The 27099-nt window shown below is 38.1% G+C and overlaps 1 protein-coding gene across 2 annotated transcripts; it reads right to left on the bottom strand.

The window, feature by feature from the left end:
- Nucleotides 1-585: 585 nt before the first annotated feature.
- LOC121420239 lies at nucleotides 586-26964 on the bottom strand. Of its 2 annotated transcripts, none has more exons than XM_041614807.1 (8): nucleotides 26821-26964; nucleotides 22198-22321; nucleotides 21586-21730; nucleotides 19912-20021; nucleotides 18164-18204; nucleotides 15594-15659; nucleotides 12578-12713; nucleotides 586-9978 (listed from the first exon to the last, which is right to left on the bottom strand). In XM_041614807.1, exons 2-8 carry the CDS (start codon nucleotides 22277-22279, stop codon nucleotides 4220-4222), a joined length of 6339 nt encoding a protein of 2112 aa, XP_041470741.1. In that variant the 5' UTR covers nucleotides 22280-22321; nucleotides 26821-26964; the 3' UTR covers nucleotides 586-4219. The 2 variants fall into 2 exon arrangements, with proteins under 2 accessions (XP_041470741.1, XP_041470740.1); XM_041614806.1 differs by having other exon boundaries at nucleotides 26844-26964.
- Nucleotides 26965-27099: the final 135 nt, after the last annotated feature.

Below are 27099 nucleotides of genomic sequence, written 5' to 3'. Positions count from 1 at the left end.
AATTTCATTGTCAATTAGGGAAAAAGAACTTCTTAATCATCAAATCTATACGAGCTAAATTGGAATTTTGTGAAATAAATACAAATAGTAAATGCTGGACACATTATCATCAGCTTATCCTTAGCTGTTTTTTGTTCATCTCAGGCTTCTTTTTCTTTCTCTCGTCTAATACCATATCACAACTCTTTCTAACCCTTCAACTGTTCTCTTGGGTGACCTTTCCACCTTCCAATCTCATTTTTAAGGTATTTTTTCTCTCATGTATTTCAGATCACATGTCGCCCCCTCTTCTGCTCTCTTCCCCCTTCCCTTCCCCATCTCATTCTGAGATTTCTCTCCAGGGACGTACCTGAGGCCGGCCTCGGCCCGAGTCACATGCACAAAGTCTATATGAGGTTTTCTCTAGCAGCCTCTTGACTGGGAAGTACCGGCCTCGACTACAGTCTCTCTCAAATTCTTGAAATTTATTCAGACTATTTCACAACTTATCCCCCCATTCTTCAACTTTTAGATCTTATTCCTCCCCACCATCCCTCTCTCATAGAAAGAGAAAAACAAGAGAAAAATACATGAAACCCAGAGATGGATGCTTGAAAATGATATTAGAGTATACATAAAATAGCAGAAAGCATAAAACAACACATATGAGATCTCATATCGTACATATACAGTATGTGTAACACTGGGAAAGGGAAAATATTTCATAATAATGTGCTTAATTTCATGCATGACAACATCACCAGCTGCGACTAAATTTCCTATGAATTACAAACCCTTATCAAACTGACAAATGCAGACCTACCACGCTGTAAACATACAAAATTCATGTTTAAAAAAAAAGGAGTCCCAGCAGATTTCCCATAGATGACGTACATAATATTTGGACAAAAAAGGAGTTTTCTTTCCCTACATGACATAATATATATAAAAATTTCAATAAAGGAGTAGATGGTAGGCCTGCAAATTATATACTTTGCATTCATGGAAGCGTTTGACGAAAGGTTGGGTCAGATGATAGAGTATGTTTTATCCAACAGATACAATAGGATTAACTATGCTTCTAAGCCAATCCAAATCAAGGGAACTTGACATATCTGACAACTTATCAGATGACCAATGCTCAACTCTCTCCTGATGCTTGATAAAACAAGAACTTCACTCTGAAACGATTGGATGCCAACCCAGCTTAACGTGCAGATTTTCCATTAGAGCAATTGCTGCCAGAGCAAATGTCATGGGACAGAGGCCTGGGACAAATATCGTTCCTGCCATTCAATTATTTGCCAGGGTAAACAGTCCAAGAGTACGATACACTAAAGATTCCTAAAGATTCAGCGAACTGACTCGGTCAGTCGAGTGTCAAGGTACAGCGGCCATGACATGCACATCAAGACAGCTGAATGATGCAAGGTCGCCGGTATGGCACTCATCGACGTGCTTTCAAAAAAGAGTTACAAACCGAGTCAAACATTGTGGTCTCAAAAGCTTTGACTTAAAGCAAAGTAAATTGTATTCGAATTACTTCATTTGAAATGTGAATAATACTGAACTTTGTACTAACAAGGTAGGCATTAGCATCATTAAAAGAAATGCCTGAATTGCTTAAATCATGACTGAAAAATCCACCTCCCTTTCCTCATTCCCATGACAATTTGTAAAATCATTATAACAGCTTTCTAAAATCACCCGACCACTGAAATTATTACACAGCAAAATCTCATATATCAATAGATACACCTATCCTTTACAACTGAAATAATTAATTCAATGATTGTATCGATGATGTATGTATGCAGTTTATGTAAGTCACGAAATCACTATCAGAAATGCATCTTGAAATAATGGTGAAATACATGAGAACAAAAATTATATATACATTTGTACATTCTATAGGAATAAAATTAAGTGACAATATTAATATACACATAATTCATATAGTGTACAAAATGAACATTAGAAAAATCCTTAAGCCAAGGTGCACTACACGAAAATAATGCTTTATAAAAAGGCTTTGGCGCTACAATAATCTACAGTGAACTTGAAATAAGGATCCATTTATTTGAAATATAACGTTCACTAAAGATCGAGCTATGTTTCTAGAGTAATGAAGTAATATTCTAACTCCTTTTGAACCGTGAAAATTAAAAAATCTTATTGTTATTTGGCAGAGATGTGGATTTTTCCCCAATCATGGCACACATGAAATACAGACTTAATTTTTTTTCAAGATAATCAGGAGGGTATTGTGTTCAACTCTGTCCAGAAATCACACTTAATCAAAATTAAATGTTGCATTGTGTGTGGTATAACACTTAACACAATTGGTCGCATCATGCCTACAGGACACGTGCTACCAAACAATAATTATATGCAACATTTATATAGTGCTTCATAACACAAATATTTCTAAGCGCTGCATACTATTACCCCGGCTTTAGCATGGCTGCCCTGATCGGACGCTCGGGCATACAAGGAATTCTTTGCATTTACCACACCTGGGTAGAGAGTGGATAATGTAGATAAACGCCTTGCCAAAGGATGCGAGTGCTGTGGTGGGATTTGAACCCTGGACCTTGTGGTTCAAAGTCTGGAGACATATCCACGAAGCCACAACACCGCTATGACCAAGATATCATTGATGAGATTGTGTGCGAAATAATCCTGTGCACATCGGCATTTACGCATGACTTTTAATAAACTTCATAACTCTTTGTGAAGCAACCCCCCCCCTTCTTCGTGATAAATGCTTTTTTTGATAATTAACCATGTTTTAATATGAAAAAAATAGAATTCCTATCAGATAATCTTGACAGAAATCTTATTATTTAAAAAGTTTACAATTTACATATGTATAGTATGTAGCAATAAAATAAAATGTGGAATATAAACAGAATTTACATATGTGTACATAGTTCGAAATGAAAAAAAAAAGTGAAAACGTCTTTCAAGAAATTTAAAGTCGAGTTCTTCCCAACCCCAAATCTATGAACAAGTAAAAAAAATTATAAAGCATAATGCTAAAAATTTTATCAAACTCAGATGGAAAATAAGGAAGTACATGATAATGACATTTCGTAGTTCGCATATTTTCACAAAACAGTTTTTTCACAAAGGTGATAAGCAAATGAGGGTTGATGAAATCACTTTTTCTTTTGCATTTTATCACATGAAAAAGAGAATATTTGATAAATGTTTGAAAATTTGACAAGAGAGCTCTTCATCTAATAATAATAAGTAGCATCAATGATTATTTCACATGTTTAGGGAGAAATCAAACCTCATTTTAACATCTTGAGGAAAAACTAAAGCAATTAATTTAATAGAATACAAAAGAAAATGTGATTGGTTGATATCGTTTAATTCATTTGTACACCGCCCAGGATGTGACTACCAAGCATAATTGTGAAATTGCGCAGATTTTAACATCTCACGATTTTTTTTTATTTTAAATTGAATTTTAGTTAAACTTTCAGTGTTATGTTTCCTTTAATTTTTTTAAATTTCTTCAAAACATCTTTTTGTTGGGGCGAACTTGCCCTTAAGAAAAAGATTCACATCCTTAAAAACCTTTAGAACAGTGAAGTTTGAAAATGGTTGTAATAATTTTGAGATTCAAGAAAAACAGAACTTAATATAGAGCATATTGAAAAGAATTGTTTGCAAAATGTACATCAATCATTGGGATACAGTTCATTATTCCTTTTGCTAAAGGTTCGATATTCCAAAGGTAGACTAGTCCAAAGCATTCATTATTCTGACAATTTAATGTTCATTATTCTGAAATTTTGTTAATACAAAAAGAAAATAAGGTTCATTATTCCAAAGGTTGTTAGTTGCTTTTGTAGCTGTAAGCCTTATTTCATTACAAAATTATCAAGCCCCTGGAAAAACCAATTATTTTCATTTTCTGACTAAAGAACCTTTGGAATAACCAACCTTGTTTTATGGCTGAATCATCAAACACTTGGAAAAACAAACCCTATTTTTCTGTTCAGATAAACAAACTTTTGAAATAATAAACTTAAAACCCCCATGCTTTCAGTAGTTACCATAAAAACAGCGCCTAAACCAAATATGTCTCTAGCAGTTACCTCAAATCAGCAATGGATCCATTATTTTTTTTTTCGCTGGGTATTAAAGTCATATGGGGTTAATGTTGGTATAACAAAACATGACACGATGGCTGAACAGATTCCTATTTCTCTCACAGGACACAAGCTCAAGATTTCTTGATAGAGAAAAAAATTGATTTCTTTGAAGGTTCAGCAACAACTTCCCTCTTCACCCCGACCGATTTGACAATCTTCATGACTTCCTTCATGGCTGTATGTTGGACTATATCTGTATGGAACAGGTCGTTCTCCACAACTCCCCGCTCACCAAGGGTGTTCACAAGGTCGATGGCATCTTCAAAGCTAACGCGCTTCTTTGGCTTACCAAATGGTGAATGACTCTCAGGTAATGTATTGGTAACAGGTTTCTTGCGTGGTGACAATCTCTTCTTGACAGGACTTGCCTCGGACAGTCTTGTGCTTTCAAAGCCTTTCTGTCTTTTCTTAGCTAATTCCTGTCCAACGTTCACCTTCAGAGGGCTCTGTTTCTTTCGCTTCTTGAGGATACCTTTGGTTGCTTTCCCCTGTGATTTGGATGCTTCAGATTCCTGTGCTGATAGGTACCTATCAAGCGACACTTGCTTACGCACTCCAGATAGCTTTTGATCGACAGTTTTGGTGCCTGCGTCAGTTGTCTGAAGGGCGTTTGTTTGAGATGTCTCTTTCAGAGGACTTCCAAACCTTGACCTCTTCTGAGGACTGCCTCTCCTTTCTACTCCTCTTCGTCCAGTCTCACCCTCAGCGTAATTTACCTTACCTCTTGACTGTTGTGTGTCGAATCTATGTGGGTCAGTTGCAGAGCCTTCAAACAATGTATCATCGATAAGTTCTGTGTAACATGCTCCTCTGTCTTGCGCCAGAGTGTTTGCTGATTTTGGAGGCCTTCCTCTCTTTCGCTTCTCAAGCACTTTTAATCCTATGTTGGCATCTGTTTTGCCTGGCTTACAAGAACTACCTTCTTCGCTATTCACCTCATCTTGTGTTACAATTTCAGATTTAATGAAAACGTTTGCAGACTTCTTTCCTGCTTTGTTAGTAGTGTCTTTGGCACCTCCTGCATAAGTAGACCCTGATTTTGATCCCTTCAGATGGTCTCTTGTCCCTTGTTCACCTGCCTCTTGAAGATGACTTTGTGTTGTTTTAATCTGACGTTGATGATTTGGGGGCTGAAAAGGGGCCGGATTGCTGTTCCCCTCACCTGATTTGGGGGGAGCTGGAAGTATCTTTCGGTAACGACTCGCTTTATTTGGGTTCTCTAACTGCACTGTTCCCACAATTGTTTTGGAATCTCCTACATTGTAAACACAGACCACCTTTCCTGATTGTGTCCAGAGTGGGTATGACAGCTCCTTGCTGGGATTTGATGTCATTTCCTTGGTAGGTCTATGTACATTTTTCATCATTAAACCTCCATCCACATTGCTTGCAAGATTGGCACTTGCCTCGTCAGGATTCGTCCCTTGGCGAGATGTTTCTTTCTCTTCTGGTGCTTTTCCTGCAGAAAATGAGCTTGTTTCAATGTGGTCACCATGTTTTGCACCTTCATATGATTGACTAGGAATTGTAGATGATACATTATCACACTTCTGCTTAACCTCAACTAGTGCAGGAGCAACGACTGTCTTTGGCGAATTGGCGAGAGAATTTGCGTTTGGTGATTTGCGAGGCCTCCCCCTCTTCCGTTTCTCTACCTCTACACGTACATCAACATCTTGGGCACATCTTCCTGATTTCTCTTTACTCTCACCATTCAAGGGGCTCCCTCTCAGTTCTGTTAACCTATCCGACCCTCTTTCTTCAACATCTACACTTTCAGCTTTTGTGAAGACACTGAATAATGAATCAGTCCTCAGCACCTTGGCTTCACTGTTTGTTCCTGGCTTTTGCTTGTCTCTGTTTTCCAAATATGGAATAGATTTATTTGACTGGTAAGGAGTAAATTCTTTTGAAGTTTGTCCTGCATTACTGAACTCTTCACTCTCAGAACTAATCACAATGTCAGATTGTTCATTAAGTGCCTCGGTGCCTATTGACTGAGTAGCATTAATCCAACCAAGGAGATCATCATGTGATTCTCTAGATTCCTCAGTTTTGATAGTCACCAATCTCACTCCTTTCCTTGTCTCTGATTTCTTTGCCGATAAGGAAATTCCCAATCCTGTTTGTCCAATCTCATTTCCTGTATGCGATGGACGGACTGGAGTGTCTTGCAAATTCTTCATGGAAGATAACAACGAATCCTTGCGAGGTCTTCCTCTCTTTTTCTTCTCTCTGTTATCAGTATCAGACTTGGTCTCACATTGCTTGTGAATCTTCTCACTGTTCAATGGCAAGACTAGTCTCTCTGGCAAATTTACAGCAGAAGATGATAGGTCTTTGCGAGGTCTCCCTCTCTTTTTCTTCTCTTCATTCATTGTCCTAGACCCAGTCTCCAATCGCTTCGGGGTTTCCTCTCTGCTCACTGGCATGACTGGACTCTCTTGCAAATTTTCAAAAGAAGATAACAGTGAATATTTGCGAGGTCTCCCCCTCTTTCTCTTCACTTTGGTACTAGTCCCTGTCTCACTTCCCAAGGCATCTTTAGTTCGATTAATGTAAGGAGTCATGACTGGACTGCTTTTCTCCTCTTCAGAAGTAGATTCTTGTACTTCACTGGCTGATCTTCCTCTCTTTCGCTTTTCTGTCGTCTCTGTCTGAGAATCGATTTCTATCCAACCAGTGTAAATATCATCATCTACCAACAGTTGTGTGACTTGCCAATCAGAAGAATTAGCTAGTGCTTTTGTGTGAGGTTGTACACCTTTTCTTTTCCTTTTGCTTTCAGAATCAGAGTTTTCCTCGGACAGATAATTTCTATTTTCTGTTGACTGGTTGAGTGCAATATCTGACATGGGTAATTTCTTTGGCCTTCCACTCTTTCTTTTCCCTGTTCTTTCTGTGTCAGAGTCTACAGCCGATAGATTAACATCGTTTTTCTCGTCATTCTCTATGTCAAGTACCCCACTTGGAACTCCTGTATCATTCTTACGAGGACGACCTCTTTTTCTCTTGGCTCCTGGACTCACTTTTGCAGTATCTTCTTGCAACTTAGATGCCAAGGTTGACTTTTCAATTACAGGTGGCCTAGGCTTTGGTGGACGTCCTCTCTTCCGTTTCTGCCCTGAATGCAAATCACTGCTGGTACTGCTTTGTCCAACATCAGCTGCAGTATTCACAGGTTTTCCTGGGACAGTCAATCTTGTTTCACTTTCAGAAGGACCTTTGTGCTTCATGTCAAGTAACATGTCCGATGATGCATGCTGGGAAGTCTTAAATTTACTAGATTTCCCAGCCTTGTTAATAGGAATGTTTACATTTGGTGCTGCTTGGACATGCACATCTGGCTCTCCTTCCTCAAAATTCTCAATACCTCTATCCTGCAAGGGATGAGATTTTGGTGTCGACTCCATTCTCCCATCAAACATGGATTTCTGAGAGCTGAGAAAGTCAAGGAACGACTGTTCTTCCACGTCTGATCCATCTTCAGCTTGTGCTCTTGCAAGACGTGTGTAAGTTCCAGATTTCTTGGGAATCGTTGATTGGTTCCGAGACGTTTCTTGTTTCACAGTCACATCCTGCATCTTGGAGGAAATCTCCTGTGGTACTTCACCTTGATCTTGAGATTTTACAAAGTGATTAGCAATGACGTGTACCTCACAAAGATTCTCGCTCTCTTTTGAAGGTTTGTCCGAAGCTATTACGTACTCTGTTTGAGACATGTCATCCTCACTAGGAGAATCCACATCACTCCCTGGACCACTATCCTCTGGAACATTGTCCTCTGCTGACTGATCCATAGGAGACTCATCTGATTGTGCTTGGTCACCTGTATCCAAGGCAATGTTTGCATCTGCAGCGTCAGTTCCTATCTGGACCAAGGGTGAGGGATCTGATCTTTGGATTCTCATGAAGGGTACTTCTGGCGATCGGATGGTGAGTATCCCTCCTGGAAGCAGGTACGAGGGGATCACAATGTTGGAGTCCGGCCCAAGCTGGGAGACGTCAATGGTCAACAGCTGGTCATCTGACTTTTGATTGCTCACCATTCCTTTGCTGAGGGCTTTCGCAAGAGGAATGGTGTTCTGTGTTGAATGATCGGGTGACTCTTGGAAATAGTGCGCAATTTCTGGATTCTCCTCATCATGATCAAACTGGACAGGCTCAGACTTCTCTATTCCTGGAGTTTCTGAACCCCCTGGAAGAATGGTATCATCATCTATCCTCCTTGGGGAGGATGCAACAGATTCAATTTGATGATTGGGCACTCTTCCATTAACTTTTTCTTGAGAAGGATGTGATACTAGAGATTTGTTCCTTACTAAAGATACTGCAGTCAATATGTCAATATCATCCCGACAATCTGAGCTTAATTCATCTTGCCTGTTTTTATCAATAGCCGCTGGAGATTGGTTGTTTCCAGCAGGTAATGGTGACACTGTATCCCTTTTAACCTGAGTGGAGACTGGCTGAAGCAAATAATCTCTTTTAGTCCTCTGTGATGGTGAAGCCCCAAGTTTTGATGGTGTAAAATTTGTTGAGCCATTAACTTCTGTGGGTCCTGAACCATTCAGGCCATGGACTTCACCATCAAATAAACTTGTATCAAATTCATTATCTTCTGATTGGTCTGAATCAATGTCAGAATCTAAATCATCCATCAAAACCGACTGGCCAATGTCATCAACATCATCTGTTTGGTCAATGTCAGGTCCTTCAACCACATTCTTACTGCCATTCTCATTTCGATCCTCTTCAAGTTGACCATCACCTGATGGAGCACAAGAAAGCTCTGCACTTGCACTCTCTAAACCTCCATCAGCCTTGTTGGCTGTAGAGAGAATGTCATCATGCTGTTCTATAGTCTGCACAAATTCACTATTCTCTTCTCTTCTTGTCTCATCCAAACTCTTGACTGAATTCTCCTCCTGTATGGCAAGATCATGCTTTGACACAAAGACATACTGATCAGAGTCAATAGCTTGGTTGCCGCTGAGACGATCATCAGAATCGGCATGAACCTCTTTAAGAGCTTGGAGATAGACCTCCCCCTTTTTGGCAAAATCCTCTTCTGTAACAAATGCATACTGGTCTGCGTCGACTAGATCGGTCATCTCCTGGATGCCGTTGAGTTCTCCTGTACCTACACCTGCAGAGTTCTCTGCATCAGCCTCAGCAGTGCCAGTCGTACCGGGCCTACTGCTTTTCCACTTCTCTCGTTTCCTTATTCTGTCCACATCCTCTCCATCGTCATCATCTCCAGAACTATCCCCACTGTCAGAGGAATCAGTCTCAGGCAGGTAGGTCCAGCGTTTGTTGCTATACCTCTCATCGTCTCTCGGTTTGAACTCCAGCATCTCCACAGGTATACCTAGCGGATTCAAGATTCTTACTTCAGTTGATCTGTCCTTTCCGCCTCGCCATGAGGCCTTATTCCTTTGACTGATATCATTCTGTTTACCAACATGAGATGTGCGTTCTGTGCCACTTGTCGCTGGATCAGGTTCAAAACTTGGCTCACTGGTTCCTGCTTCTGTTCTGCTAGTCCCAGGGTTTGAAAGGTCTATGGCTTGATCAGCTGTAGGAACTGACTCCTCTGTTCCTGGTTCTACTCTACTTGGTCCAGGATCGTTTGTTCCTCGCTGAGAGGAAGCCATGTTAGCATAGACCAGGCTTAGGCTATCCTCATTGCTGTAGTCCGTACCACCTGTGAAAGCCTTATTGAAGAGATTGAAATACTGGGGGCGGAGGAAAGCAGCTTTGTCTCTGATCTCACTTTCTTTGAGAACCTCCAACATGTTTTCAAAGCAATCCAGGATGACTTGAGATTCTATAACAGGAGAAGGGAGAAATGAATAAACATGAATAAAAGAATGAGTGAAAAATTTATAGCAAAAAACATGTTTTTTTCTCCAGATAATTATGATAATTTTAAATACACAAGTTATTAATCACTTTCACCTTATTCTCATCCGTAATAATAATAGCAGGCCCGCTGGGAGAACAGTTTTCGGAAGTGAAGTGGCTACCCTGGGTAAACATATTGTTATTATTATTATCATTATTATCCAGATGATTCATCCAAAGTAGTACAATACACTCTTTAAGAGGCATATTCATGATACTGATGCAATATCAGACCTAAACTGGGGGTGTTTCACAAAGATCGAAGTATGACTTAGAGTCGCACTTAAATGCTAACGCGTACGTGATATGCAACGGGCAATCTTATAGATCAATATGCACCAATGCGGTGATGCACACAACTAGGCATTCAAGTGTGACTCTAAGGCCGGAATTCACAAAGGTGGTTTTGAAAACCCACGGTTGAGTCCATGGTTTATGCAGATTTCCTGTATAAATTACGCTTAATTTACCGCGTATCGGGCGCATGTATAAAACATGTCCAATGCTGATGCGCGCATTGGTCACAGTGCGCCAAATTAACGCCTGTCACCATGGTTAGATACGCTATTTTATTCATGAGTCCACTGTTTTTATTCATGAGTCCACTCTTCAAACAGTGGACTCATGAATAAAATAGCGTATCTAACCGTGGTAACAGGCGTCAATTTGGCGCACTGTGACAAATGCGCACATCAGCATTGGACATGTTTTATACACGCGCCCGATACACGGTAAATTAAGCGTAATTTATACAGGAAATCTACAAAAACCATGGACTCAACCGTGGGTTTTCAAAACCACCTTTCAGGCCTAAGTCATTCTTCGATCTTTCTGAAACACCTCCCCGCATGGGTATAGTACAGCAGCATCAAGAATTCATTTTGATTCAGTTTATTCAATTCATTTTATTCATGTATCATGGAATCATGTATTCATATATTCATTTTTTTGCATTTATCAATTCATTTACTCATTTGCAGAGTCATCAATCTTTAGAAGAGCAAATTAATATTATGTATCTCCCAAATACTATTTTTTCAGTATAAAACTGAAAGTTTAAAAGTTTTGAAGGTAGCTCCGAAAAAAATGTAATTCAGAAATATAGCAATGGTGGCAATCTCATTGTCTGAAAAAAAAGTCTCCTAATGTTTCATAAAGCTGCTTGTAAGTTAAGAGCAACTTTAAGAATGACTGGTGATCCTTTCTTGTGGTAAATGATATTAACCATTAAATGATACTTGGTGATTATTCATAGCATGAGAAAGGATCATCATTCGTTCTTAAAGTTCCTCTGAACTTTCAAACAGCTTTATGAAATGGCCCCCAGGCAAAAGAAGGTTGCTACTTATGTCCAAACTATAAAATCACGCTTTTACTGAACTTGCGGTAAATGATATTAACCATTAAATGATACTTGGTGATTATTTATAGCGTAAGAAAGGATCATCAATCGTTCTTAAAGTTGTTCTTAACTTTCGAACAGCTTTATGAAATGGCCCCCAGGCAAAAGAAGGTTGCTACTTATGTCCAAACTATAAAATCACGCTTTTACAGAACTTGCCTAAAAAAGTAATAAATTTTTAAAATTGAGGCCCGTATTCTGAAGTCAGGTTTAACTTAGACCATGGTCTAACTGTGCTAAAATTATGGGAAGACAAAAGTGTCAAAATTCTTATTAAGTTGTATGTTTCTTATGTTTTTTGTGCTCTTTCCTGATTCATCGATGGTGAAGACATTCATCTTTTTATACTTCCTAGACAATTATGAATAATTTGAGAGCCAAATGAGCTGAAATAAGGTTTCTCTACTGTTAGTGATTCACGTAACAATTGGCTATCCATTCTTAAACCACAGCTTTAAACCTGAGTTTAAGTTAAACCCGACTTCAGAATACAGGCATTAATGTTTAAAGGGAAATGAAACCCTTGGAACAAGTAGGCATGTGTCGGAACAGAAAAATCAAAGAATAAGAACAAAGAAAGTTTGAGATAAATCGGACAAATAATGAGAAAGTTATGAGCATTTAAATATTGAAATCACTAATGCTATGGAGATCCTCCCATTGGCAATGCGACAAGGATGTGTGATGTCACATGTGAACAACTTTCCCTTTGATGGACTATAAAATACCTTCAAAATGTCTCTTTTTGCTTTATCTTATTGTGATACAAACTCTTTGTCCATGATGTATCCTTTAATTTCTGTACTACATGCCCTCTATCTAGAAAGAACACATGATCTACTGGTAGATGTGATAAAAGAGGCAATTTAAGTGAAATATATGCTAAAGTAATGGGGAGAGTTGTTCACAAAGGACATCACACATCTTTGTCGCATTGCCAATTTGAGGATCTCCATAGCATTAGTGATTGCAATATTCAAATGCTCTTAACTTTCTCTTTATTTGTCCGATTTATCTCAAACTTTCTTTGTTCTTATTCTTTGATTTTTCTGTTTCGACACACGCCTACTTGTTCCAAAGGTTTCATTCTCCTTTAACTCTAAAGCAGTAGTCTTCTCACCTAAAGGGGTCAGCTTTGTTGGGTGCTTTGATTTGAACAGGTCTGACAAGTATCGGTAGATACGGCAAGGTTTAAATTCATCACATTTTATCTCCTCGGAGTTCACGGTTCGTTCCACTGATGCCATGATCATCACCTGCAAAAAAGGGTAATTAGTTACAATGATGAGAATAATAGTAATAAAATTCGGTATATTTACCAAGGGTAGCCACTTCAGTTTCGAAAACTGTTCTCCCAGCAGTGATGAGAATAATAATATTGATGATGATGATGGCGATACTACTACTACTATACCCACTACTCCTACTACTACTACTACTACTACTACTACTACTACTACTACTACTACTACTACTACTACTACTACTACTACTACTACTACTACTACTGCTACTACTGCTACTGCTACTACTACTACTACTACTACTACTACTACTACTACTACTACTACTACTACTACTACTACTACTACTACTACTACTACTACTACTACTACTACTACTACTACTACTACTGCTACTACTGCTACTACTGCTACTACTGCTACTACTGCTACTACTACTACTACTACTACTACTACTACTACTACTACTACTGCTACTACTACTACTACTGCTACTGCTACTGCTACTACTACTACTACTACTACTCAGCGTTCTCGCCAGAAAATAATTCACCCATGTCGGGGACTTGTGCTGCCACTCCCGGGGGGTGGGTGCGGAGCGCGGAAGCGACGGCCTTTTCATCAAATAGAGACGCCAAGGAAGCCCCATTGTGGCATATTTTTAAGCCCACACAAATGCACATAAATGCTAGGCCTGGGAGTAAACATCGATTGATCGAATGGTTCGATTGGCATGCCGCCAATCACCAATCGATTAGCAAAATTTACACAAATCGAATGTTCGGCAGATCCCGATTATGACATTGGGAGAACTCGAATACCCAAGTAATAATAACAAAATGACAAGAAAACAATGATGACACTTCATACAGGTTTAAAAATTATGATAATCAATGATTGTATTACATTCACTTACACACCAACATGAAAGCGCTCCGAATTTTTTTTAATCCCACCCAACCTTGCCCTCGATACACAAAATGAGTTCATTGTCTGCGTGCACAAAACAATAAGAAAACACACAACCAAGCTCACTTGAGCTGATTGGACCTTCCGATAGCCAATGAAACTTTTGGGGAAACAAAGAAGAAGGCAGTGGTTCCCTTATCAGGAGAGGTCATGACTTCAGAAATAAATTGACCCCTCCCCCATCTGTGTGTGTGTGAGGGAGAGAGAAAGATAAGGGTGGGAGCCGGAGAATTCCTTTCATGTTTCAAAACAATGATGCAACCTTTTTTCTATCCCCCTCACACAATGAAAACTACATTCCAACATGCGCCCGTCTTCACCGGTACATGTACTTTCTCGACTAGTCTCCAAAAATAGACCCAGTTATACATGTAGGTTCAAATGATAAAAAATCGTAATTTTAAAAGGTATTTCAAATTAAACATTTTGCAAAATATTTTTTTGAAATACATGTGTAGAATCGTGGGCAGTGCCACAAGTGGGGGCGGGGACATGGTGTGGGCAAGGGATGAAATTGTTCAAGAAATGCTCCACCTGGGGTCAGTCTCAAAGAATAGTTCATGAATGAGTTGTTTACATCTTTGGGCTTTGGACTGCTGATCTGGGCTGATTCATTCATATGCAGGGGTGTGGCACTTGGAGGGATGCATGCATAATACCAGAGTACCAGCATGGATTTAGGAAGGATTTTCATTGGAACAATAAACTGAAAGTTTTAATCTCATTTCATGTAGTTTCTTTTGATATAAATATCATGGAGAAGGGGAAAAAGGTCCCACTTTCATTTATTCTAAACATGTGACTTTGATGGAGATTTCACCATAAAGTAGGTCAACTATTGTGACTTAAAAGACCTGATTCCCGACGAACGATCGAATCATTCGATTATTTTTCAGGAAATAATTGAATGGTAAAAATGACAATCGTCCCAGGCCTAACATCCATGCACCATAGCGGTCACGCACAGTTCTCAAACTCCTTTGCTATTCGTTGTGTGCAGAGAGGGCGGGATAAAATGACAAACACAGTACAACTCCTTTGCTATTCGTTCATTGTGTGTATAGAGGGCGGGATAAATGACAAACACAGTACAAGTACATGTTCCTGTATACCGGTATACAATGCATTTATTCCAAGTTCCACTCCCATCATATCAGTAAGCGCAGCTACCGGTAGGTCATGGAGCATAGCCGGTGTGATGTGCGAGGCAGACGGGGGAATAGGCAACGGAACGACCGTACCGTGCCGTCATATGCCCGCAATAGCAGCCGCGAGCTAGCTGGGCGCCTTGCCACTTTCCTAGCCGTAGTAGGCCTGTAAGTGGTCTTAAGTTGGTGGGACTTCGGCGCAACCCGATAAATGAAGTTGATATCACTAAGATGAGTTCATGGAGTGTATTATTTTTTTCTGAATATTTCCATTTAATTTTTCCACGCATGTCGCTGAAATTTTACGCATGGTTCCACTTGGTCTCCATTTCCGCACGCATGGTGTTTGCACCATGCGTATTATACACTGGCGAGAACGCTGCTACTACTACTACTACTACTACTATTACTACTACTACTACTACTACTACTACTACTACTGCTACTACTACTACTACTGCTATACTACTACTACTGCTACTACTACTACTACTACTACTACTACTACTACTACTGCTACTACTATACCCAATGCTACTACTAATAATAATAACGATGATCCTGATGATGATGATGATGATCCTGATGACAATGATGATAATAATAACAATAATTCATAATAATAATAACAATAATAAACAGTATTAATGAATAAAAGTAATGATAAAAAACAAAATATAAATAAATACTTAAATAATACTCCTATTAACACTAGTAATAATTTTAACGATAGTAATAATTACTCAACATCAAACAATGGGAGGGAAATTCTTACCTTACTCATTGCTTTCCATGCTTCCTTGTCTTGATCCCCAAAATGAGTCATCAAATTATTCCAAATCTGAGAAAATAATCACAGCAAAACCAAAATAAGAAGCAAAATTTCAACTGGTGCATCTCACAACACATGTACGCAAGTTGAGCCCTTTGGTGACATCACTCTTGTGCAATATTCCTGAGAAACTGGTCATCGACAATGTACTCAACACCAAAATGATTACAAACCTAATTTAAACATTATGGTTATCCAAGGGCTCATCTTATATGACTGATCCGATCAACCATAACTATGGAAAGCCAGCAATGCCAAAATTTAAAATCCATGTTTGTTCAACATGTTTTCTAGATATGATGTATAGTCATACAACTACCGTTGCTATTTGGTGTGGTTCCTCTTTGTGTATAATGAACACTGTAGGAATGTCATGTAGGAAAAATTATGGCAATAATAATACAGTTCTTGGATAGCGCATATCACATAATGAATAACGTCTCTATGCGCTTCCAAAAGACTTGGATATTATTACCCTGGCTGTAGCTCAAGCAGCCTTCCAGCGCTCAGTGCATTTCAAGGAATAAATTTCTGCTGGTACCCATTCACCTCACCAGCGTTGAATGCAGCACAATGTGGATAAATTTCTTGCAGAAGGAAACTACGCCATGGCTGAGGTGTGAACCCACTCCCTCTGTTTCAAAGTCTGGAGACTAATCTACTGGGACATAATGCTCCACAATGAGAAATTTCCATGTATTTTAGGTTGATTGAATCAATCGCAACTCTTTGTAAGCAAGACCTTGGAATCTCACTTGTAGCTCTCTATTGATTAATCCTCTTTTTTTCTCTGCGACTAATCATGTTTTATCTGCCAGTTACCATAAGAACTATGCTTCTCAACCAATCAGCATTAAGAATGGCAATAATAATACAGTTCTTGGATAGCGCATATCACATAATGAATAACGTCTCTATGCGCTTCCAAAAGACTTGGATATTATTACCCTGGCTGTAGCTCAAGCAGCCTTCCGGCGCTCAGTGCATTTCAAGGAATTAATTCCTGCTGGTACCCATTCACCTCACCAGCGTTGAATGCAGCACAATGTGGATAAATTTCTTGCAGAAGGAAACTACGCCATGGCCGAGGTGTGAACCCACTCCCTCTGTTTCAAAGTCTGGAGACTAATCTACTGGGACATAATGCTCCACAATGAGAAATTTCCATATATTTTAGGTTGATTGAATCAATCGCAACTCTTTGTAAGCAAGACCTTGGAATCTCACTTGTAGCTCTCTATTGATTAATCCTCTTTTTTTCTCTGCGACTAATCATGTTTTATCTGCCAGTTACCATAAGAACTATGCTTCTCAACCAATCAGCATTAAGAATGGCAATAATAATACAGTTCTTGGATAGCGCATATCACATAATGAATAACGTCTCTATGCGCTTCCAAAAGACTTGGATATTATTACCCTGGCTGTAGCTCAAGCAGCCTTCCAGCGCTCAGTGCATTTCAAGGAATAAATTCCTGCTGGTACCCATTCATCTCACCAGCGTTGAATGCAGCACAATGTGGATAAATTTCTTGCAGAAGGAAACTACGCCATGGCCGAGGTGTGAACCCACTCCCTCTGTTTCAAAGTCTGGAGACTAATCTACTGGGACATAATGCTCCACAATGAGAAATTTCCATATATTTTAGGTTGATTGAATCAATCGCAACTCTTTGTAAGCAAGACCTTGGAATCTCACTTGTAGCTCTCTATTGATTAATCCTCTTTTTTTCTCTGCGACTAATCATGTTTTATCTGCCAGTTACCATAAGAACTATGCTTCTCAACCAATCAGCATTAAGAAAAGATGTCAGTAGTCTGAGAAAAACTGTAGATGAAATGCTCCCCTGATCACAGAATGCTGAAAATTTGAACAAAATTGGAAAACAAATAATGAAGTTATTGAATTTTCAAGATTTGCATAATTTCGGTGAAACAGTTCTAGGCATGTCTTCATGAATATTCATAAGGTGGGCTGATGATGTCACATCCCCACTTGTTCTTTCATATTTTATTATATGAAATCAGATTTATTCAGAAATTTTTCAACCAAGAACTAAAACGATTGGATTGACAACTGATTAAGGGCATTAGTTATTTATTGCTGCAACTTATTTCATCATAATGGAGACACATCATTAACAAATGTATGAAAAAAATGAAACAAATATGATTTCATGTAATAACAAAAGAAAAAGAAATGTGAGGATGTGACATCATCAGCCCACCAAAATGAATATTCATGATGATGTGCAAAAAATGTTTTCACAAAATACTGCAAATCTTAAAATTCAATAACTTTGTTATTCCTTATTCAACTTTGATGAAAATTTCAGCATTTTGCTCTGTGAATTTTACTCTATTTATCTATTTATTTATCGATACAATTATTCTCAGCCTGGAGCATCACTTTAATGACAAATGACCTTTTCTTGATTCCCTTTAACTGTCTACGTACACAAATATTACTGTATTGCACAGACAAAGATTGGGTATGTATTATCTAAACTCACCTCAATAGGGGACTTTAACTTCATTGATTCAATTTTGGTCTCTGTAAGTAAAAAGTAAGAGATACAAAATGATTATCAGATGGCAAAAAAAGTAGGTTTGAATAATAAGATAATCATATTCTTGTAGAGTAAAATTCTTCAAATCAGAGCATTTTCTTAATAATTATTTTTGTATCATTCACACAAAGTATTCATCTCATCTTCCATTTAAAGGATGAATGAAATTTGTTGAAAGTAGAAAAATTTGCTTTTGACGAAATGAGAGGTGTACTGTCTCTTCCCACTACTGTCCAGTGTATAATAAAAAAAGTTAGCTGAACTTTTTGAATGAAAGTCAAATTGAGAACTCTCTGATAAGCCAAGAAATAAAGCCTGAGAACTATCATCAGATAGACAGCATGGGTGAACCAGCACAGTTGATGCTAGCCACAGAGGTAAATCGCCAATTCGTCCACTCACCACATGGTCTACCTTAATTTAGTCTAATGCCATTCCGTCCAATCATCACTTCGTCTAATCATCATTTCATCTATTACCATTTCGTCTCATAACTAGTTGGTCTAATACCCATTTTCTTTTAATTCATTTTGCACAATTAACACTTTACTTTAATTAGACCAAATGGTGTATGAACTAAATGGTTACTGGACCAACTGGTTATTAGAATAAATGAAAGTAGACCATGTAGCGAGTAGACAAACTGATGGTGGACCAAGTGGTAGTAGACGAGTTGGCAATTGGAAGAATTGGCATTAGATGTATGGGAAATAAACAGCCAAAGAGACCATTGCCCATTGGCAGTATTTGTAATGGACTAATGATATGAGGGAATCTTATTTTCAATTGGTCTAATGCCAATTCTTCCAATTCCCATCTCATCTACTATCAATTGGTCTACCATCAGTTCGTCCACTATCCACATAGTCTAATTGACATTTTGTCCATTCATCATTTCGTCTAATGACCAGTTGGTCTAATAGCATTCAGTCCAAATATCATTTGGTCTAATTGGACTTTGTGTTAATTGGGCAAAATGAAGTGAAATTAAAATTGATTTTAGACTAACTGGTTATGGGACGAAATGGTCATAGACAAACTGGTGATTAGACAAAGTGATGATTGGACCAAATGTTTATTGGAACAAACGGTTGTTAGACGAAAAGTTGATGGACGGAATGGGATTAGACTAAATGAAGGTAGACCATGTGGTGAGTGGACAAGTTGGCAGTAGACGAATTGGCCATTAACCATCTTATTGTGACATTGTAGATATCTATATACTGTTTTACTTTAAACTCTGGTCATTCCTTCCTGACTTAAAGGATTGCAATTATGACAAAAATTCAAGATAAAACAATAGATTTCAGTTTTTATTTAATTAATAAATGACTTTTATTATCATTTTATGACCGTGAATGTCATAAATCATCATCTTTATCACCATCATCCTTATCATCATCCTCATCATCATCACCATCATCATCTTTACCAGCATAATCCTAATCATCACCATCATCCTCATCATCATCATCATCATCAACATCATCATCATCAACATCATCATCATCCTTATCATCATCATCAACATCATCATCATCATCATCACCATCATCCTCATCATCATCATCATCAACATCATCATCAACACTATCATCATCATCAACATCATCACCATCATCATCACCATCATCACTACCACCACCACCATCACCATTACAATCATCACCTCATCACAATATTCTACTTACTAATGGCCTTTTTCCTAAGATTCTTAAGGTAAATCTCCACATCACTTTTCTTCTTGGTCTTCACATGTCTCTTTATGGCAAGGTAGTTAAATTGGGCAATGGCTGTTTTCCTGCAGAAAGATAGGATTTTGGGTTGAAATACCACTTAAAATGTGTCAAATGTGTCCTTTATTTCTATATCAGCTTTACATGATGTTGTTTGAAGGTTTGCATGGTGGTATGCACAATCGCTGATGTGGTTTACGGTACACCATGTGGAATGTTATAGGAACAATCGATAGAAGAATACAAAATACATGGATAGGCGAGAAAGTGGAAATTTGAGAGTAATTTTTCTTGAATGTAGTCCTGAAAAGGACTGTAAACCAGAAGAGATTAAAGAGTTGAAACAGCTTGAGTATTAGGATGGATGAGGAGATGCTGGCTTTAGTCGGCGAGTAGAGATGATGAGTAGAAGCAGAAGAGAGACTCGACGTTTCTGGCAGGTTGACTGTCCATCTTCTGGTTTACAGTCCTTTTCAAGACTACATTCAAGAAAGATTACTCTACTCTCAAATTTCCACTTTCTCGCCTATCCATTCATTTTCTTCTTCTTCTATCCACTGTTTTTATAATACTCCACATGGTGTACCATAAACCACATCAGCGAAAGCTTTACATAGCATGCACACTTTGAATATCCACAAAAGTAGAACCACTGAGAGCTCAATAGGATTCTCTATTGCTTTTTGTGTACATGATGTGGACTGTATTGAATATTGGTTCCAAACAATTTTTACCCCCATGTTCCTCTTCAGATCAAAGCATTTTGGGATCAATGTGATAAACGTCTGCATATATTAACAATAGCAATAGATTATAAAATAATCTAACTAAATCGATCCTTAACATGAATTTCAGCCCCATCAAGCATAGGAAACAACCTTATTTTGGCTTCGATCACGATGTCTTCGTTCAAATTCTTAGACAAATTTCCCCAAGTGAAGGGCAGCAACACTATTTGTTGACATCGTATTTGCTGTATAAAATCGCTAATTTCAGCACTTATCAACAACAACATACGGTGGACTGAAACCCTAAATCTGATAATTCAAACGATGAAATCAAAATCGAAACCAAAATAAAGCTATTCCTGATGCTCAATGAGGTTAAAAATCAGGTTGAGATCGATACTTGGGAATTGATTCGGATAAAAACTTGGGTAAACTTAGTACGTCGACATTGCAGGATGCTTAAGTGCACTAGGGCCTAGATCTGGCGCTAGCATGCACCGAGCGAGGCCATGCTTCTAAATGCTGCAGCAGCAGTGTTGTCCGGTGGCTCCCAGTTCTGTTTAACAAATTTCATTGCTAAACATTCCAGTCAGGGTTCAAGTCTGGTCTTCCTTCCAGGCCCCAACGTTAGTGGAGGGGGGGGGGGGCATTTCAGGGGTGATTTCGTCTTAGAAAAGCACCTGTGAAATTTTCGCTGGCCCTACATATTCCATAAAAGGAGACTGAATGAAATAATAGCCAAATTTTATAAACCGCTTTTCCCAGAATGGCTCAAAGCACGTTACAGTTTATCATTATCCCGGTCACTGGATTCATTTCAATCCCGCACGAAATGTGCACAATTTCCACTCCCTGGGGAGCATTCCTTGCATTCATCGCAGCCTCATTACTTAAATCTTACTCTTTGAGTGCTCTTAGCAGAAGCTGCTTCTCCAATGTGTTCCACCGAATGCATTTCTGTTTCCCGTTCCATGGTTCTGAATCTGACACAGGATCGCGGGCGTTCCGTCTAGCACGGGTCCTGCTTGATCGCCTCACATCTGACCCTTCAATAACAACAACAAAATCACTAAGACCATAACCATTCAATTGTCTATGAATGATACACCCATTTTCCACAGATCTGGGATGACAATAATAAGATGAAATTTCTTCAATGAAATTTCTCATGAAAGACTCTATTTTTGAGAAAAAAAATACATTTTAGATATGAATTAATAAAGAATAATGGATGGATAAATGAATAAATGACTAATTAAAAAACACTGATGATTAACATAGAAAGGAGTAAATAAACAATTCTAAGTTAATGAATTAATCTTGAATAATTATTGCTGATGTACAAATGCCTGGTGTACAGTAGCTACCCCGCATAATTTAAGCAGCAAATGAGTGAAGTCGCAACACACACTTTTAATTAATCTTATAATATAAATTGACGTAATGAATAACATAAGTACTACCCCAAAACAAAGATGTACAATCTCCATAAGACAAAATGACATCATCTTACCATTTCTATTAGGGTCATTTTTCTTCTTGTATGTCTTTTTTTTCCTTGGGACGGGGGCTTCTGTATCAAGACTTGTGTCCATTTTGGAATCATACCAATATTTAAGTTTCGAACATCCTGCAATCTGATGGAAAAAATAAGAAAAATTAAATTAAAGTAAAAACACACAGGATAAATGTATGTAATGTAGAAGAAAAAGGAGCATGGATGCATGCTACATCCGATTTGCATCAGGCAAAAAAAAATGCTTTCTATCTTCGGGGGGGGGGGGGCTACTTCTCACAACTTACTGCCACTGGATAAGCCTGAACATTGTAATGAATGGGGATTTTCGAGGGTGCTTGTGAGTATTTTGGGGGCGAAATCACTCTAAGCCCCCGTGTAATTTCATTATAACTTTAGTAGGTAGATGCTCATGCCATGGCGCTACCACTTGCTCACTGCAACCGTTCTGCCTGTGGGGAATCTACAGGTAGGACTATGGTATGCCAATGCATTACACAACACACGCTGTTTAAAAAAAATCATTAAAATAACTCTTTTGTGACCAAAAAAAAACAATTCCATACAGTTGCAATTTATGTTTCACAAGTAACTTGGGAATAATTTTTGTATTCACCAGAGCGCTCACAAACTTGAATTTTTGGCATATTTTTGTGTACGCCCTCTTATGGTAGAAAGAAATTTTCATTTTTCAATCTCCATTTTTAATTTAGAATAAATGATTAGAAGAATTTTACTTATTTATTTAAGAGCCAAGCTATATGATAACTAGCTGTAATAATATCTGACAGTATCAAACAATCAAGCATTTGTTCCAATGACAAAGAGAAAATAAGCCAAACATTGCCAACTTTATTTTGCCACACATGCATGACATGGAGTACTAACAGAGAACAACATGCAACATAAAACTTGTTCACTGAATAAGTGACTAGGGGCCGATTGCACAAAAGGGTCTTTGCAAGGACCGTCTTTCGTGACGCCCATCTATTATTATGTTGCGCCATGTGAAACGCATTTTAAATAAATCATCTGCAAACATATTTCATTCGTCCGTTAAATTAAACAAAATATTTGTTTATAAAATGATGTGATATATCATGAAATTGTATAAAATTTGATTTAAAAGCAAACTAACGAATCTTATTCTGTATCAAATTTCAGAAACACCCTGCCCATAGCGTATCATAAAAGATGGGCGACACGAAAGACGGTCCTTGGAAAGACCCTTTCGTGCAATCGGCCGCAGATCTACTACTAGTTTACTCTGAAGTGAAACCCTAATGTTGGGCCTAAACTAAACTTAAAGTTCCTAGTCTTTCAATCAATTTCAGGCTTTACAAGTTTGCATCTTTCTCATAAAAAAGACAATGAATTTCATTCATTTCATTTCTCATCATATCATTCCACCGCCACCATCCAAAAATAGTTCCAATGACCAGCTAGTCTGTAAATCCTACTTTTTCATGAAAAAATAATTTCATAATTTCAAACTTTTTGCATGCACATGAGTGATATGACATAGTTTGACCAAGATACATGTAGCTGGCAGCCATCTCTTTCATGGAGTTTTTTAACCATCCCCATCGAGCGAACATTGTCCAAGATTTCTGGATGACCACAATGTTCAGCTCTTGGATCCATGGCCCGCTTGTTCACCAGACATGAACCCGATTGAACATTTGTGGGATCAGCTAGGAAAATTGATCAATCAAAGAATTCAACCAGGAGACACTCTTAGAGATGTCCGGTGTTATCTCCGGGAAGAATGGGAAAACATCACCCCAGAGCAAATTCGCCGACTTGTGACAAGCATGTGACATCGATGTGCTGCACTCATTCAGAGCCAGGGTGGACAAACGAGATATTGAATTTTCTTTTGCTTATGCCAAGATACTGAAATTTGACATTTTTTCATCAACTAACTTTGACTTAAAATTCCAGATCCAAGGTGGATAACTTTCTCTTCACTTTTAGAGTGGTATTTGACTTTAACTTTGCTTTCATTGTTGATGCCACATAAACTTTCAGAACTGAAAGAATGGCTGATCGTTTTCTTGCAATTTTCTTTTAATGACATTGCTATTGTTTAATGCCTGTGACCAGCCATGCACTGACTCACTGGTCCATTTCTTGCAATTTTCTTTTACTGACATTGCTATTGTTTAAAGCATTTAACCACCAATGCATGACTGTTCACACTTGTTCACTGCTACCATCCTGCCTGTGGAGAATATTACAGGTAGGACTATGGTATGCTGTATTGAGCACACACTTTAAAAAATCATTAAAATATCACTTTTGTGACAAAAATTACTAATTTCCATACAGTTGAAATTTATTTTTTATTAATAACTTGGGCCTTGGGGACAATTTTTGTATTCACCAGAGCGCTCAAAAACTTGAATTTTGGGCAAATGTTTGTGTACGCCCTCTATTGATGGAAAGTACTGTGGCAAGAAAATTTTCATTTTTCAATCTCTATTTTTAATTGAGAAAAAAATAATTAAAAAAATTAAATTTACAGAAGAGCCAAGTTATATGATGAATAGCTGTAATGAAAACTGACAGTGTAAGAAAATCAAGCATTTGTCCGACAGAAAAAGAGAAAATAAGCCAAACATTGCCACCCTCATTTTGCCACAAATGGAGATGTAACTGAGTCTGAGAACAAGGTTATCATATCATAACCTTGTTCATTGAATGAGTGGTCATACTCACTGGAAGAGGAATATTGTCTCGTCATGTTGACATACAATAATTTGCCTTTAATCAAATATCTATATGGAATATTTTAACTTTTATAGGGTCTAAGTGTCCAAGAACTTTTTTTGCCGAGTGTAGGCCTAATTAAAAAAAAAGACAAAGAAAGGTCAAAGGAGAGGCCACTTGTTCACTGCTACCATCTGGCCTGTGGAGAATCTACATGTAGGACTATGGTATGCCAATGCTGTATTGAGCACACACTTTAAAAAATCATTAAAATACCACTTTTGTGACCAAAATTACTAATTTCCATAAAGTTTTAATTTATTTATCATTAGTAACTTGGGAATAATTTTTGTATTCACTAGAGCACCCGGGGGGCCACTTACATTGACGAGTGGATACCATGCGCGACCAAAAAAACACGTAAAAAGGATGTCCTTTTCACGATAGGGCACGTTACGTACGTAACGTGAAAAGGGTGTCAAAAACACAAAAATAATGAAAAAAGGGTATCTATTTCGCTAGGAAATTTACGTGTTTAGGGTCGAATTTGCGGGGATGATAAAACAAAATTAAAATGTTTTATAAAGGATGTCCTTTTTGCCCCAACACTACGTGTTTAGAGTCCTATTTGCGCGAGGTGTAGAAGGTTGGGTCGTACTAAACCAAATAAGGTAAAGCCGACAACCAAAGGACCCGTAACAATAAAACATTCCTGTACTTGTTTAGGGGTTCATTTCAGGGAATATTTGCCAAGAGTATCGTTTTGTTTCCAATACTTGTTAAGGGTAGGGTTTCACACGCCAATACTTGTTAAGGGGTGGCTGGGTGCATTTTCAGAATATGGAAATTACGTGTTTAGGGTGCTTTTCGAGACCCCATGGTCGCGCATGGTATCCACTCGTGAATGGAAGTGGCCCCCCCGGGCCAGAGCACTCAAAAACTTGAATTATGGGCATATTTTTGTGTACGCCCTCTATTGGTGGAAAGTAATATGGCAAGAAAATTTTCATCTTTTTATCTCTATTTTTAATTAAGAAAAAATGATATGAAGAATCAAATTTGAATAAGAGCCAAGCTGTATGAATAACAAGTCTAATGAAAACTGTCAGTGTAAAAAAATCAAGCATTTGCCCCAAAGAAAAAGAGAAAATAAGCCAAACATTGCCACCCTTATTTGGCCACACATAGTACATGGAGATATAACTGAGAACAAGGTTATATCATAACCTTGTTCATTGAATGAGTGGCCCAGAGGAATGATTTTAAAGGGCACGTCAAGAAAAGAAAGAAAATAACAATAGGCCTAACGAGTACGAGTTGGCGGTAATACAAGTCAAATATGATTGGTCGCCATTAATATTCAACAAACAACAACAACATTGAACTTTCAACTTGAAGTTTATTCAACAAAACCATGATGATGAAAACACTCAATCAAGAACAGACAACACACGATTTGTAGGATGGGGGGTCGGGTGCCCGGACACTTTATTAAGGCTTAAAAAATATAAAGTTTATATTTTTGAAGCCTTCTTTTTTGTTTTTGGATTACACTAAAAATATGAATTCAATAGTTATAATCATCTTCCATTTTTGTTCTAATATTTCCTTACATTTTGTACTAAAATTTGATGAAACTTCGCTTGTAAATTTTTCCAAATGACTCTCTAAAATTGATCGTCCGGACACACAACCTGTCCGCACACAACACAAAGGTAGGCCTATACCACAACCAGATTTTCGAAAATTGTTCATTATTTTCATTCGCTTGAAACTTCAACTCGAGTCAAGGCTCAGCCTTTCCATCATAAACATCAGCATTATGATCATTACAGAAGATCTTACGATCGACAGACCGGCAAAGCAGCCTCTCATTATTCTCATTATGGAAAAAAAGAAAAGTCAAACCTCAGTTGTTGAGTCCTACTCACACAGAAAGATAGCAGCGGGACTGAAGTAATTCACGAACAAAAATATTGACAGCGGCGTAGGCCTATGCTATAGGCTATATCAACGCAATGCCAATGCAACTTAACTGGCGCTTTCACGTTTGCTAGCTTAGCCTTAGGCTCCGAGCTCACTGATCCGAGCTCCGCAGCTGCACTAGCTTGTTGACCTATGTGCCTGATTACGTCACACAATCTTGTTTTATGGTGAAAAATAACTCCTAGTAGATCAATTTAGAAG

The sequence above is a fragment of the Lytechinus variegatus genome, chromosome 8 (assembly GCF_018143015.1).
Source record: "Lytechinus variegatus isolate NC3 chromosome 8, Lvar_3.0, whole genome shotgun sequence".
NCBI classification, from domain to species: Eukaryota; Metazoa; Echinodermata; class Echinoidea; order Temnopleuroida; family Toxopneustidae; genus Lytechinus; species Lytechinus variegatus.
This window is presented reverse-complemented; position numbering and strand designations above follow the sequence as displayed.

Bases quoted from the DNA above. Each gene is read 5' to 3' on its own strand.
- LOC121420239 (XM_041614807.1), bottom strand. From the start codon at position 22,279: ATGGACACAAGTCTTGATACAGAAGCCCCCGTCCCAAGGAAAAAAAAG. The intron at 12,714-15,593 runs GTAAGAATTTCC...CCTTTTTTGCAG, and splicing joins CATGGAAAGCAATGAGTAAG to GTGATGATCATGGCATCAGT. The intron at 9,979-12,577 runs GTGAGAAGACTA...CTCCTGTTATAG, and splicing joins AACAAAGCTGACCCCTTTAG to AATCTCAAGTCATCCTGGAT.